The sequence below is a fragment of the Poecilia formosa genome, unplaced genomic scaffold, assembly GCF_000485575.1.
Source record: "Poecilia formosa unplaced genomic scaffold, Poecilia_formosa-5.1.2 Scaffold498, whole genome shotgun sequence".
NCBI classification, from domain to species: domain Eukaryota; kingdom Metazoa; phylum Chordata; class Actinopteri; order Cyprinodontiformes; family Poeciliidae; genus Poecilia; species Poecilia formosa.
This window is the reverse complement of record NW_006800437.1, coordinates 120,060-136,850: the sequence shown is the minus strand read 5'-3', so window position 1 is coordinate 136,850 and position 16,791 is coordinate 120,060. Positions and strand designations below refer to the sequence as shown.

General features: G+C 39.7%; 1 protein-coding gene across 1 annotated transcript; it reads right to left on the bottom strand.

The window, feature by feature from the left end:
- Positions 1-11,404: 11,404 nt before the first annotated feature.
- On the bottom strand, positions 11,405-13,292 carry gpr65 (G protein-coupled receptor 65). The gene has a single exon (XM_007578926.2). It carries the CDS (start codon positions 13,235-13,237, stop codon positions 12,281-12,283), a length of 957 nt encoding a protein of 318 aa, XP_007578988.1. The 5' UTR covers positions 13,238-13,292; the 3' UTR covers positions 11,405-12,280.
- Between the last annotated feature and the right edge of the window lie 3,499 nt (positions 13,293-16,791).

Sequence of the window (16,791 nt, the reverse complement as noted above, 5' to 3'; positions counted from 1 at the left end):
TTTTACACTTTTTTCAATCTGCCTTTTATTTCTATCAGGATTTGACATGTCTACCTTGATTCTGTTCATGAATGTGATGCTGTTAATTTTTATACTCACTAGCATGTTTGCATCTGTGTTTCCTTGTTTTTCTATCAGCCACACACCTCGGTTTTGTGTATTTTCCATTAAACTGTAACATGAACAAAAAATAGTGATATGAAGTGTTTAATTTTTAATAAAAATGCATTTTTCTACGCTTAAACTGCTTTCTCACCCAAATCCCTAGTAAACATACAGTTTTATATGTTTCATATAGGTTGAAAAGCTCAGTCAGTGAGCCTACATTTATGAATAAAAATTATTTTTTATTGGTCTGCTATAAAACTTCTAATTTAAATAAAATGTTTGGGTTTTATTCACAGGACGCTGGAGGATGATGGGTGTTTTAGGGATGGGAATCTGATCTCTACACATCTGGATTCAAAAGCTATGATGCAATACATTTAAGATTCCTCCTCATCAACCAGTGATTCAGTTAGAAAAGATTTATGTCCTCATCACATGCATCTCGATTTAAATTAATTTAGCTGAAAAATATATTGTTTGTATATATTTTCATTAATAAAAATAAATGAAACAATTCAAATTTCAATAATTTTTAATTAAATGCTCTTATGGAAAATTTATTTTTTGTTGTTGAATCTTGATACAGGGGCATTGTTGTCAGTTGCTACGGCAACAAGTGTGTGTATAGTATAGCCAACACGGAGAGGGGGGATAAAGAAAAATACCAGAGGTTTTGAGTTATTCTTCAGCCGTTTTCTGTTATTTTTAATTGTTCTGTGGCACACTTAACTGAATGAATAACACCTACATCTCCAGGTCTCATTTAGTTAACGGCGGCAGCGCAGCTATAAATGGCATGTAAAACAGTGTTTTCGCCCTCCAGCATTGTGCGCATGCGCGAAATTTCCGGATGTAAACAATAACACGCATGGGGTCGATAGCATCTGTTACTGCTCTTTCAGGAGTGGAGGGTGAAATTCTGCCTCACCATGCGTGGAGCAGAAGGAAGAAGAACGACGTGAATCTTCCTGTGAAGAGGTGAACCGTCACCGCGGAGTCCATGACGTTTCAAGTGAGTTAAAGGTTAGTCTGCTTCCAGTGTATTTGACAGCAGTGTGGCACATTTTACAAATAGCATTTGCTTTATCAAGCGGTCTGTTTGATAAACGGCGGCATGATACATGATTATACATATAATCATGTATCATGATTATATGTATAATATATACATATATACCGCGCATGTCGGTTGCGCATGCGCGTCCCTCCCAGTTTCTTCTTCGTCTGGTGAACCCCACAATGCTTTGCGGGATTCAAACAGGAAGCGCTGTTTGGTCAATGATTTGTTTTGTTTATTTTGCATACATTCAAATCGAAATTAACAGACACAATGAGGTAAAATCCAGTGTATTTAGAATTTTCCTTATAAATCTCAGAAATTTAAAACTGCCTTACCGATTCATTCCTTTCACGCATGCGCATGTCCATCGATCAATGGACTTCCTGCTCAAACAGACTGGACTCAAGCGAACTGAACTGGGCGGGTTTGAATGATGCAGCCAAAGTGTTTGGGTGGATGGAGATAATGCTTCTCTAAGAACTTAAACACATTTGAGTTGCACGCGTTTATTTAAAATAACTCATCATGATTATTTTCTACTTAACATTAGAACTCCTAATAGTCAAAGCAAACAGCACAGATTACCTTCATCACATCACCTGAGTGGGCAGGATGTCAGCATCGTGTCCTCAAAGGTAATAAATCAAAATCAGGAGAAATGTTCTGATTCAGTTAAGCTTGGTTTGGGTCAGGATGTGATAAATCGGTGGACATTAGAACTTCAGCTGTCATGACGTGTTGCTGGTTGTATCCTGTGTTTTATTGTTTTTGGATGGTTTTAAAAACTTCAAACTGTTGAACTCTTTGTAAACCCAGAGCTGGACCCTGCAGGGTGGCCGGACCCCTGGACCGACCCGTCTGGACCTGCAGCCTCATCACAGCTCTGTCCGTCCAGCTGGAGACAGGCGGGTGGGACAGGTAGGCTCATTGCGTCCTCATGTGTTATTGTTGGACATGGCGGCTCTGCTGGAGACGTTGGAAGTGTGACAGGAAGCTGAGAGTCCAGACAGGGTGTGAGCTGTGTGGGTCGGAACGCGAGACCAGAACCCCAACTGGACCAAACACGGTGAAGAAATATGCAGAATGTCTCGTTTGTCCTTTCTGCTTCCCACTGAGTATTATTCAGCAGCATGTTTGACTGCCACAGGTAGAACGTTTAAGGTAAGAGACTGATGCCATGGAAACCAGCCTAATGATATGAGCAGCTTTTTCAGGCCAAAAAGGTTTTACCTCCTTACAGCAGAAAATGTTCTGCTGTTTGCAGCTCATGTCTTCCTGCATCCAGACCAAACGATGCATTTTAAGTTTGTTTCATTTTGATGATTCTGGTTTACAGTCAGTGAAAACCCAAAACATAACACATTAAACTGTCGCCATGTCATTCTGTTATTATATGAGACAGATAATCTGTGAAAAGGTCCAGCTCCTGTGCCTTCTCCCAGTGCTCCCAGTACCAACCACAGAAATATGCCACTCAGTCAGAAACAACCAATCAGTTCCAGGAGGAGGGTCTTAGCGCTACCAGTCAGGCTCATGAAGGCGCTGCTCACCCTCGCCCTCTGCTCTCTGCTTACAGATGGTTAACCACAGCAGAGCTGCCATAAATGCTAAGACCAGTTAGCATGGCCACTGACAACAGCAGATAAATAGTTTTCCTGTAATGTTTAGCTGTTTCTCCACCTTTTGCAGTGAGTGCACGAGCATGACTGACAGCACTAAGACCCGCCTCCTGGCTCTGATTGGTTGTTTTTGATTGGGGTTGGGTGGAGGTGGAGGAGATCAATCTTTTCACAGATTATCTGTCTCATAACAAACTGTCAAAGTTTTGGCAATTATTGGAAAAACATGTTTTTGTAAGTTACATACTTTAATGGTTTGATGCAATATTCCACTTTCCTAGAAAGCTACATTGCTTTATTAACCCGAACTAACAGAAGGACTGATTTAAAATGGAGAAACGTGGCCTCAGTGCGTGTCAGAAGTTTCTCCTCCGCCCTTCAGACTCGCTGCCCTTTAGGGTGAAACAGAAACAAACTGTGGCGGACAGATGTTCCCTGAAGTGGGACGTGTGGTTTGTGGCTCCTGCTCGGTGACTCTTGTTCGATATTTGAGTCCTGATTGGCCTTCAGCTGCAGCGCCCTGATTGGCTGAGAGTGAAACCAAAACTACAGAGGCCATGGGATGACCTCCACCGACGTCTGCAGCCTGAGCTTCTTATTGACATCATCAGCATTATTTTTGTCTTCTGGCTTTGACATTTGATCACTTATTAAAGTCTTCAAACACTGAGCCCGCAACAGATTGTATTAACGTGTTAAAAGTAAAAACATTAATCTGATGAATGCAGACATTTATAGATCACATCATTAAAATGTGTGGTGAGTATAAACTGGGAGATTTCTTTATATTTTAAACACTTTATAGAAATAGAAATAAACTTTAACTAAACTTAGATTTGAAGTTTAGTTTTGATTTTCATATATATTTAATAATAATAAACATGGTAATAGTAAATGTATCTAGCTGATTTCTATCTCCTTGCTTATTTTATGCAGTAAAATGTAAATTAATCATTTTAAAATGATATATTTTCTGGATTTCTTTTCATATTCTGCCTCTGGTTGAGATTCTCCAAAAGCTGAAAACCTCCATCCAGATGGTAAATCCAGAACTCCATCTCCTCTCTGTGTAAATTTGAACCAGTTTTGTGGAGAAAACCTCCATCCAGTTCTGTGTTTTGAGTTTGACTTCATAGTTTTGTTTTCCGTTTTGTTCATACTGACCAAGAAAGTCCTGGTATCAAAGTACCAAAACTACCAAACAGGAAGTAGTTACATTTGTTCTTTTACAATAAAACTTATAAATAAAATGAAAAACTTGTTGTAGGTTTTCTGCTATTCTTAATCTAGAATCCAAAGACTAGTTTTTAATTTAAATTGTATCAGTTGGGACTTATTTGTTAAACAAATGGCACAAAAAACATATTTAATTTAACCTGAAGCTTGAACAGCATCCCGTTTCTGTTCCGTCTCTCCTTCCTGCAGCAGATTTCTCCTCTGGTGTGTTTGGAGCTTCAGGTAATTAAATGAGTGTCTGACTGTATAAGTGACCTGCGGCGTGCTGCAGCTCCGGGTCCTTGCGTGCGCTCATCTCCCTCCCTCTGAGCCACAGACAGAACCGGACCGAACCACGTGTCCGGCCCGGTTCTGTCATCAGGCAATTAGGCAGCCAGGCAGGGCAGAAAGGTGGAGACATTAATAATAAGATTGTGTGTGTGTGTGAGGGGCGGGGGGAGTCTGCAGAGCTTTACCTCAAGGTGAACGTGACCTCTGCCCCCGTCCCACTGCGGCTCCCACTCCTCCACTGCATCTGGTCCGGTTCTATTGCTGCTCTTTAAATACTTTTCCTCTGGACGCATCATTGACTGAACATTGTTGTGGTGGACAGTCAGAGTTATTTACAGGGAAGGAAGCTGGCAGGCGATTCGTTAAAGAAAATCAATCCAAACAGAGACTCAGCAGCAATAAAGTGGCAAAAGGAGAAGCACGCGTAGCCATAAGAATTGACATTTCCTAAACACAATGAATGGTTTTTGGTGCCTGAGAAATATTTAAATAAATCTTCGGTGTGCTGCAGTGTTGCGTAACTCTGCCTGAACAGCAAGGAGAGCATCTTCTGTCAGGAGGAGCAACGACCTGATCTGCAGCAGAAACCACCCAACCTTCACTCAGCTTAACTTACTAACCACTGGAATCAAGCTGTATTCTGAAGATATAATTATAAAATTAAATCTTCCTGCTCAGCAGCTGGACATGCAGGTGGTTGATGAAGGAACGGGTCATTCTCAGAACCTCAACTCAGCATGGTGTCACGATGCCATCTGTGCAGGAAGGACTTAAAGATTATCATGATATTTTGTTGTGATAACGATGGAAGTGGTGATAAGAAGTACTTATTGCTTCTTTTTAAAGTGACAGTACGGCAGTAAACGTGTATTTACCACCAGAGTCCATAATGTGGAGTCTGATCTCATCCTGAACATTTAAAGTGTAAATAAAAGCAGACAAACCAACAGAATGAGAAGAAACAAACTGTTAGGAAATATTTATTGATTTGACGTATTTCTCCATTCAGCCTTCATCTGAAATGTGATTCTAGATGTCGACCTGTTGTCCTTTTTTAGGAACCGAGCTTCCTGATTTGTGTCAGCGTCTAGAAGTGGCGACTTTACTTTTCCTTCCGGCACAGAGACTGTTGAGGCGTCCTCTAATGGTGCAATTCATCAGTGAGGAGTGTGTGTGCGCGTGTGTAAATAAAGGCTTCATCCGGAGACGCTGACAGCATGCGTGGGCTCACATCCTAACATTAGCCAGAGCAATCAAAGGAAGGTTGAGGAGCATGAAGCGAATTTAAACCCAGCTGTCAACAAAGATTGTAACTTAGAACTTCCCACACACTTTCTGATTTTTCGTATGCAAGATAAAAATAGTAGGAACAATAACTCTAGAAACGTTTACCAGCTCAGCAATGAGAGATCTGATGAGATCAGAACTGAACCTCTGGGTAAAATATGTGAAAAACTAAACCTGCACAGTAAAGCATGGTGGTGGCAGCATCATGATGGCTGCTCCACTCAGGAAAACCTAAATAAACACAAACACACACAGGAACTAAATGATTAACCAAAGCCAAACAGTTAAAGGTTAATTCTACAAAACAAAACTCAGAAAAACAAACATGAAACCTCAGCCTAACTTCATGTCAGACAGAGGGAGCCTTGTGTGTATTTATGTATAAAATGTACAGGAATCTGGTAAAAACCAGCTGAGTTGTGTGACAGAATATTACATAATTGATGTTTGTTTTTTGTTTGTTTGTTTGTTTGTTTGTTTTTTATTTTAAAACTATCTCAGATTTTGCTGACAGTTGAATGGAAACGGCTTCTGTCCTGAAAAATGTTTCTTTACTTGTTACTGTATTTCCATCCAGTCCGTCTCAACACTTCTGGTATCTTTCCAATCCTGCAGATGTTTCAGTCTGACTGAGCCATAAAAAAATCCACCTAGAGACGCAAAGTGTGAAGAAGAAAAGAGCAACAGAGATTCTGACTCCTCTGAAGCTGGTAATAAATCTAAATATTTTATTGCAGAATGGTTTCAGTCAGATTCAACTGTTTTAGCACATTTGCTAAGGTGGAATAAAGCTAACTGCTCCTGCTCTGATGAAACCTTCCTGGAACGTGCTGTTCTTCAGGATCTCCGGTTCGGTTCGGTTCTGATGACTTCACTTTACACCTCACTTCGTTTCAGAGTCTCAGATGTCGAAGCTGCCAGGCGGATTTTTCGTCTCTGTTTCGGTACGTTTCATGTCAAACCCGCTGCGCCGCTCGGGGCCACAGTCTGGCACTTCCTCCAACTTTTCCTCTTCCTGTCGCTCTTAGCGCCGTCACACTTCTTCAGTTCCTCACAACATCTTCTGGTTCTGGCTGCTTGGAGAATAAACGAGTGAGGAACAGCAGACGCTGCCTTCTTGTGTTAATTCTCTCTTTACTCTGCTGGTTTTAGTCTTTTTTTAGACCCAGTTAAATGTGCTAACAGCAGATTTCTGGAGCCCCTCTCAGGGGTCACCGGCTGAGTGGCAGAGGTCGTCCTGGACAGGTGGCCAGTCTGTCACACAGAGACTCTCAGGTAAATCAGAGACAAATGAACCCAGCGGCGTTCCTGGAGAGCTGCTGTCCTGAATCCAACTGATGATTCGTTAGCTGGACTCTGCAGAGCGGCATGACCGACTGCTGATGACAGAACTCAGCTGTTCTGGTCTGGTCAGTTTACCAAACAATAGTTTCATCAGACCACAGGAATGATTTTTGTAACGTGGTTTTTGTGCTGTTTGTGAAGTAATGGCTTCTTGGTTTCTGAGCGGCTTTCCGGCTGCTGTTGGTCCAGGAAACGTCTCACTGTGGATAACGAATGAAAATCCTTCACAGGTTTTATTCCGGGTTGATTCAGACATTTCCGTCCATTTCTGGACTTCCACTCGCTGTCCGAACTTATTGTTTGAACGGATAAATGTGGATCTGGAAGCTGTTTTCAAGGATGAACCAGACATGTGGACGTCCATAATCCATAACACTTTTCCTGAATTCTGTTTTATTTGTTCATAAAATCAGACAAAAATCCATGACATCAACAGACCTGCTAGTCTTACAAACACATCACACCTCTCTGTTCTTTATTTTAGCATTTGTTTGAAAATCATCTCATTTTCTTTACACCACATGTGTCAAACTCAAGGCCTGAGGGCCACATTTGGCCCCCCAGCATTTTATAGGCCCATGATTGATTTAAAATAGGTTTTGAGCATGAATTGACTACAAACTACATCTCCAATAATGCATTCCGATTGTTACCAGCCAACATCACGGCTTCTTGCCACTAGAGAGCAGCAGAGTCACCTCAAGCTGCTTATTGATTTTCCCAGCGAATAAAACTGAGACATCGACAAGCTAACATCAAAACGGCCAAGAAAAGAAAAATCAATTTACAAGTAAGACTGTGTTGATTTTATTTTTGAAACCTTATTTATTTTGAAGTGTTGATTGTCTGAAAGTCCTTACACATGAATTGCCCCATACTGGGTTTGAACCGATGACCTCAGCATTACCAGCACGGTGCGCTAACCTGCTGAGCTAACTCACCTACCTTACAAACTGTTGAGTTTCCATGGATTTAAGAAGAACTTACATGATCTTACCACAATAAAGATTTGATAAAATGCTTATATTCTAATGTTTTTCAAAACAACATACATAATATTTTATTTTCCAGAGATTTTGTATTTTGAAGTGTTGATATTATTTTTGAACCATTTTTAATTTTCAAGTGTTGAGTGTATTTCAGAGATATTTTTTTATTTTAATGTTAATTTTATTTTTGAACCATCTTTTATTTGTAAGTATTAATTTTATTTTATAGCCATTTAGCCAAGTCTCTGCAGAACCATTTGTCTCTGCTAATGACATCTTTAATACATTTTTTGATCCCAGGCTTAGTTCATGGACTGTAATGTGAAATTAGGCACAAGTATAAGTTTGACAGTTTGTTCACCAAGTTACTGTGCTCTCTGAGAGGATCTGTGGTTTAAGTATTTGACATTGTTCCATGCCCATTGAAATTAGTCACTAACAAAATGTGGATCATCTACCAGGAACACTGCAAACGGCGTGAGTTCCTGTAGCGTAGTGGTTATCATGTTTGCTTTACATGCGAAAGGTCTCTGGTTCAAAACCAGATTTTGCATGTTCTATACATCACAGGTGTTTACTAAAGGTCAACAAGGGCTCTGTGGTGTCATGCTCCGTTTTCTGAATCCAGGCATCTGAGTGCAAACCTCAGTTGAAATTTTCATGCGTTGCATCTCACATCATCAACTTTGGAACCTCAAACTGAAACAAAGCAGAGAAGTTCAGTTCCTGTAGTGTAGTGGTTATCACGTTTGCTTTACATGCAAAAGGTCTCTGGTTTGAAACCAGACANTAGAGACGCAAAGTGTGAAGAAGAAAAGAGCAACAGAGATTCTGACTCCTCTGAAGCTGGTAATAAATCTAAATATTTTATTGCAGAATGGTTTCAGTCAGATTCAACTGTTTTAGCACATTTGCTAAGGTGGAATAAAGCTAACTGCTCCTGCTCTGATGAAACCTTCCTGGAACGTGCTGTTCTTCAGGATCTCCGGTTCGGTTCGGTTCTGATGACTTCACTTTACACCTCACTTCGTTTCAGAGTCTCAGATGTCGAAGCTGCCAGGCGGATTTTTCGTCTCTGTTTCGGTACGTTTCATGTCAAACCCGCTGCGCCGCTCGGGGCCACAGTCTGGCACTTCCTCCAACTTTTCCTCTTCCTGTCGCTCTTAGCGCCGTCACACTTCTTCAGTTCCTCACAACATCTTCTGGTTCTGGCTGCTTGGAGAATAAACGAGTGAGGAACAGCAGAAGCTGCCTTCTTGTGTTAATTCTCTCTTTACTCTGCTGGTTTTAGTCTTTTTTTTAGACCCAGTTAAATGTGCTAACAGCAGATTTCTGGAGCCCCTCTCAGGGGTCACCGGCTGAGTGGCAGAGGTCGTCCTGGACAGGTGGCCAGTCTGTCACACAGAGACTCTCAGGTAAATCAGAGACAAATGAACCCAGCGGCGTTCCTGGAGAGCTGCTGTCCTGAATCCAACTGATGATTCGTTAGCTGGACTCTGCAGAGCGGCATGACCGACTGCTGATGACAGAACTCAGCTGTTCTGGTCTGGTCAGTTTACCAAACAATAGTTTCATCAGACCACAGGAATGATTTTTGTAGCGTGGTTTTTGTGCTGTTTGTGAAGTAATGGCTTCTTGGTTTCTGAGCGGCTTTCCGGCTGCTGTTGGTCCAGGAAACGTCTCACTGTGGATAACGAATGAAGATCCTTCACAGGTTTTATTCCGGGTTGATTCAGACATTTCCGTCCGTCTCTGAACATCCACTCGCTGTCCGAACTTATTGTTTGAACGGATAAATGTGGATCTGGAAGCTGTTTTCAAGGATGAACCAGACATGTGGACGTCCATAATCCATAACACTTTTCCTGAATTCTGTTTTATTTGTTCATAAAATCAGACAAAAATCCAGGACATCAACAGACCTGCTAGTCTTACAAACACATCACACCTCTCTGTTCTTTATTTTAGTATTTGTTTGAAAATCATCTCATTTTCTTTACACTTCACAAACTACATTCTGCTTTGTGCGACATGTAACATAAAACATATTATTGTTTGTATTTGTAATGCGATAAATGTGAGGCGGAGTGAACACCTGGAAGGAGCTGCAGCTTGTTGAGGTTAGCTGAAGGATTTTATGTTTCAGAGGAACAAAGTTTCACACTGAAGACGACGCAGTCGGCTTGTGTTGCCATGGAAACAGCTTCAACAACAATCCTGCAAGTCATCATCTGCAGAAGTTTAAACTAAAACTCTTCAGCTCTGCACCGTCAGTACTCTCAAACTGATATTGCTGAACTTTATCTTCAGCTGAACTCTCACATTAACAAGTCTTTAAGGATTCATGTTTATTTCTGAAGATTTTTCATCTGCAGAATCAAAGGATGAAGAACACAGTGATGAGATTAGAGAGGAAACACTGCTGAACATACTGAATATAAGTGATATTATCAAAAACAAACACCACTTACCATGATTATTTTAAACAGCAATTAATTTTTATTGGTTTGATGTCCATCCATCCATTTTCTTCCACTTATCCGGGGTCGGGTAGCAGCTTAACAATATTACATCAAACTGGTTTATTGTAATATTCTAATTTTAAATGTCATGTTTTCATTTCATGTAAGTGAAAAATCATCATAAGTAACAGAAACAGAGGCTTGCAAATATTAGTCACAGTGTAATTTATCTTAATATTTTTATGCAACGAGTGATAAAGTTCTTGAAATAATTTTCGATAATATTCTAGTTTGTTGAATTTGTCTGTATGTTTAGAAAGACTTTATAAACCACAGCTAGAATCTTGATTATCATCATTAATGATATAAATGGCTTTAGATTATTTTCATTCAGTGAACAAATGTTTTTATTCTGAGTGACGTCACAGAAAAGTATGAAGTTAAACAGCAAAGAAATGTGACTGCATTTCCTACAATGTCCACTAGAGAGCAACATACATCCATAGGTATGTTGCGAACATTTCACAACCACAGAGTGAAAGCACAGCCATGAATAATATTGATATTTTTAAAATGTGACGTTTTCCCTTTTAAGGGTTGAAACTCAAAGTCTCTATTTTTGCTTAAAACATTCAGAAATGTGAAGAAACTGAAAACTCTAATAAATGCATATCAATCAAATTTGCAAGTATATATGCATAGTAAAATATGTAGTAAAATATGCATTTGTCATGTGTTAATGCAGTTAAACAGATATTGGGCTGAAAATAAAGCATCTGTTATGAAAACACAACAAAAGGTGATTAGTTAAAATCAGCTGCTGAGCAGGTGGAAAACCAAAGGTTTCTGATATCTGTATGCAGCTGTTAGCAGAATCAGAACAGATGTTCTGATGATAAAATTCATCCTGCAAACTGATTTTAATTAAACAATCAAACCAAGAAATCAAAATGTAAAGTAAAAATGAAGGAGGGATCACAAAAACACCCGACTGGGGAGTTTTCAGGATATTTATTCACTTCTCAGCTGTCTGTGTCATATCTGGCTTATAATTATGGTGCTAATATTTGATATGGAATCATGTTTTAACAACTGAAAAGACTCCCAGCAACTATAAAACATTAAAATCTTAATATATCTAGTGACCTAAAGCAACACTGAGCTGTGGCAGTCTGCTTCACATCAGGAAGCAGACGTTCAGACCTGCAGCCACTGATTTCTTACAAACAGGTCGTATCGTGGTAACAATGACAGGATGGTGAGTCTACAGGTCTGTTGCTTATTAACTGGTCCTGTTGTTAAAGAGCAGTAACTGCATCACGTTATCCGTTCTGTAAATATAGAAAACTGGAGATAAAAAAGAGTCAAGGACAAAAACTGAGGAAACAGAATCACAGGAAGTCTCAGCAAAGTCAAGATAAAAGACAAACCAGAACGTCAGGATGGGATTTATGTGAGAATGCATCTATAAAACACACGTTGAGTGGAAACAGAAGAAAATTTACTTTTTCCAAAATATCTGGGTTATTGCAAACAGGGACTTAGTTACAGCATCCATCCATCCATCCATCCATCCATCCATCCATCCATCCATCCATCCATCCATCCGTATTTAAACATCAATTAATTAAATTAGTAAAAGAAAAAGGTACATATCATCTTAAGTGGTTGAGCTATATGCTCCTTTTCAAACAGCGGTCAAAAGATATGTACACATCACATCAATGGTTAAAAGGTTTAGAACGTCACAATTTTTCTTTTTTTATTGAAAATGATGCAGTTTTATTTCTGTGTTCTGTGAAATGCAGATATAGAACATATATAAGAACTGATGTTTTTGTTTTTTTAAAGAAACTTATAAACAAACTTTTTAAAGGACATTAAAGTAAGTCATCTTTATCCTCTTTAACTTATACAGTTTATCCCTTCTGTTCTTTTCTTCTTCCTCAAGAAGAAACGCAGAACCTGTTGGACCTTTTTCTGCCCTGTTCTGGTGATGAAGCAGTAGAGCAGCGGGTCTGCCAGGCAGTTCATGGTGGATATAGCAGTGCTAACCTTGTAAATAATGAGGAACCATTTAAAACTCTGGCAGCCATCCAACAGCATGCGGACCATGAAAGAGACATGGATCGGTCCGAAGCAGACCAACAGGCAGAGAAGAACCACCGTCAGCAGCTTTGAGATCCGCAGCCGTTCCTCGTCCATCGTGGCTCTGTTTGCTTTCACTGCCAGGCATGTGCTCCGGGTGGAGAAAAAGACGATGAGAACCGGAACCACGAAGCCCAGGAAGAAGCGAGCGATGCTAGCATTAGCCATGGTCTGCGACAGTGGGAGGAAGATGTCGTAGCACAAAGAAAACATGTTGTTTTCATAGTAGGAGTCCTCCCAGGTTATGGTGCACACATTGAAGCCCATCACCAACACCCAAATGGTGACGGAGATCATGGCGGCGGTGCTGACCTTCCTCGTCCAGGCGTACCTGAGCGGGTGAACCACCGCCAGGTAGCGGTTCACTGCGATGCAGCAGAGAAAAGCCTCACTGGTGTAGAAGTTGGTGTAGAGCGAGTAGATGGAGGCCAAACAGACGTAGCCTCCGTGGGTCCAGACGCCTCTCCACAGGAAGTCCATCCACAGGGAGAGGCCTAAGGTGAAGGTCAGGTCACTCAAGGCCAGATGGAAGAGGTAAACGCCAAGGTCGTTTTTCTGCCTGATGTGCTGACACGACACGTACAGGGAGAAGGTGTTCGCAGGGATGGAGATGATGATGACGGTCAGGTAGTAGAGGAGGAAGAGCTTCCTCCTGAGAGGCGTTTCCACCAGGAAGCATCCTGAAGCATTGGCCCCCAGAGTCAGGTTCTCCATGGCAGACCGCAGGTTTTAACGCCAAACTCTGGTGGAAAACAGGAGGAAGAGAAACAAACAGCTGGAAAACTTTTACATATTTACTGATAAAACATTTACTGAGTTCACTGTGTCATACTTACCATTAATATTTAAACACATTAAAGTTTTGTCACAGGTCTTTTAATTTCACAAATCTGTTTCTTAATTTTTTTTTTTAATACATTAGTTTGGTGACATAAAGATAAGATTTGTTACTATTTCACATCTAAACGCATTCAGATATTTTCCCTCTTTCTGCAGGTGTAGAGGCATTTGTTTCCTCTGGCTTCTTTCTCTTCATTCCATTCAGTTTATTTGTGTAGCACCAATTTACAACTAATTTCTCAAATCAATTCACTTTGTGATGATATTTTAAAGTACTTAATAAGGTCCAACGTGTTTAAAATGAGAAAAACACACATCCGTCACGTCCTCTGGTCAGTCTTTGCAGAGGTCTGCAAAGACTGACCTCTTGCTGATCAGACTGGTCAGTCTGATAAATTTGCCCAAATTTATCAGAGATAAATTATTTTGAGGCCACATGCCAAAACCATGTTGGAGCCAAACTATCAAAATTCCCAGAACTAACTTTTCCCAGGACTCATTAATCCAAAGGGCATTTCGACTGAACTCCTACAGAAACCCATCACCCTGTGGAAAATGGAAACTTTATAGCATGTATCTGTTCCATCACTTTGTGCATCTCGTGCCATAATGTCTTTGTTTCTGAGTTAAATTACACAAGTTCAATTTTATGAATTCATCAGACCTCCACAAAAGCAGTTATTACATTTTTGTAATTGGAGCAATGAACGTCTGCATGAAATGAAACATTTCCAACATTTCTGAGCTGCTATTCTGGGTGAAAGGATCGACATCCGACCCGTCCTGAGGAGACTCATCAAACATTAGTTCTGCACAACAACTTGAATAAAATAAATAAAATACTATTTTGAACAAATTAAAAGTTCAGGTTTTTTTCAGGTTTAAAACTCAAAGTTGATTACTTACAGTTTTCTCCTGAACTCTGTCCATATACCTGCAGCGTAGATCAGGCCGGCTTCATGTTTCTTCATCAGTCTGCTTCCAAACCAGCAATCAGGAGAAAAACAAACACAGGCCAGTTTTAGTCTGGACACAGAGTGAGAGGTTTCATGTTTGTTGCGTCGTTACGTTGGTGATGATCATGACTGCCTGATGGTCATTATTATCATGTCTCCATAGTGCACTCATCAGCTGTTCCTGTTTAAAATAAAAGCCCATTTGCCTTTAGCACTTTTAAAACATGATTCTGATGTAATTTTCTGTCCTCCACAGAAACGACACTTAGGTCTCTGAGTTTAGTTTAGTTTTTAAATTCAGTTGGTAAAAGTTTCTCTCTGCGCCTCATTAGAAACATGGAACTGTCTGAAACATGTTGCAGGAATCTGGTTGTTCTTCAGTGTTTCTGTTTGATCAAGGATGGACGTGTGCTGATTATATTATGTGAAGGATAACAGCGCCCCCATGTGGCGAAACGGAAGAACATGCATGCAGAGCCTTTAGGTCGTCCACTCCAAAATGAAATGAAATAAAAACAATGAGAAGATTAGAATGTTATATAACACCATTAAAGAATATTTAATACAGAAATGTGTGCCTGTCTATGTTGCACTTTACTTGGTCTGGGCTCCTTTTGCATGAATTACTGCTTCAGTGCAGCGTAGCATGGAGGACATCAGCCTGGTTCTGTTCAGGAAGTCTAGGTATAACAACTTCAGCTAAACTTAATTTAAAAAAAACAAACACTTTTATTAGTAACCAAGATGTTTGACCTTTCTAAGTTTGGAACCAGAGACGACAACAATAAGAGCTTTCTAATGTAGACAGCACATATCAGGCTGATCTTCTGAAAAATATAATAAAATCATTGAAACAATCTCGCCCGGCTGTTATTATTATTTTCAGACAGAAAGTTGAAAGGTTTCAGGTCCAGATAAATCAGGCTACTGAACAACTTGTATCTTAAGATAAACCTTCAATATCTGCTGTGATTAGCTGCTAACCTCCGGGTCACTATCTAAGCAGATATTGAAGGTTTATCTTATATCTTATATATATCTAACTCCATTTATCACCTCAATAAATGGAGTTATACTTTATGACTTGAACTGTCTTCTAGTTTTAGTATCAGATGAAATCCCAAGTGGTGTTTATCAAACTGATAATAAATCTTTCCTAATCGTTCCAAAATCCACTTTTCAGCAGGATTTTGGACCATCTTAGTACTCCATTTGTTTTCCTCTCAACCTCTGATTAAGGAGGAGTTTAGAACAAAGAACAGATCAGCTGTAGTCGTTTACCGGATCCGTCTGTGTGTGTTGGTTCCTGAAGTCCAGCTGAAGGTCAGACGTTATGAATCTGTCTTTGCTGAAAAAACCCCTTGTTGAGTTTTTATCTGCTTTCTGTGCACTTTTTTCTACCACAACTTTTCCTTCCACTCAATTTTTCATTAAAATATATGAATACAATAACTTGTAAAGAGTTAGCTATTTTCGCAATTAAATTGTATGTGTAGACCCATGAAAAACAAACTATATGTAAATGAAAACACTGAATATAAAAACAGGCACCCCAACATTATTTTTTTATCTTTAGTTTCTCAGTGTAAGAAGTTCTTCAGTGTTATTTCAGCTATTCAGCGCAATTCCACATACAACCTCTAGGGGCGTCTGTCGCATTGGTGCATAGAGAAGGTTGGGCACACAGAAGAAGAATAAACCTTCCAGTTAGATGCGGAAGCTCAACGTGTGTCTCATCTTTTCTGTATAACAGGTCAGTAAAAATGTATTTTGATGCATAAATATTGATTAGCTTTAGGAGTTGAAGAGGTTATTGAATCGGGAGTCAACTAGTGAGTCACATTATGCAGTTTGTGATGAGTATTATGTAGAAAACGGGACATAATTCTGGAGCCTAATTTATGCTAATGCTAGCGAACTTCTGTGCGTTGAGCTAGCTGAGAAATAGCTGAAGGACTGCTGAATTCACTTTGAACTGGTTGCATTTTGTACATTTCGAAACGATTTTAAAATAAAGGATGCTATTTCAATCTCTTTAATTGTAAAATGGAGTTTTGTTTGGTTATTGCAAAAACAGAAACCATATTGTTATGACATTCGGTGAGTAACTAATGATTGTTTATGTGTAAAGCTTAGTAAAGAGACGCAGCACTAAAAGAGCAGTTTTGAATTTTTTGTGTAGCAGATAAAGTACTATTATTCTGTAAAACAATACAGTTAAAAGCTAAGATGTATATTTTATTTGTGCAGAATAAAAATTGTGAAAGCTATTAAAATAATTAAAAGCAAATTCATATACCTTATTTTCTGCACTATAAGGCGCGCCTAAACACCTTCAATTTCCTCAAAAGGCGACAGTGCGCCTTATAATCCGGTGCGCCTTGTATATGAAGAAAGTTTTAAAATAGGCCATTCATTGAAGTTGTCCCTTATAATCCGGTGCGCCTTATATATGAAGAAAGTTTTAAAATA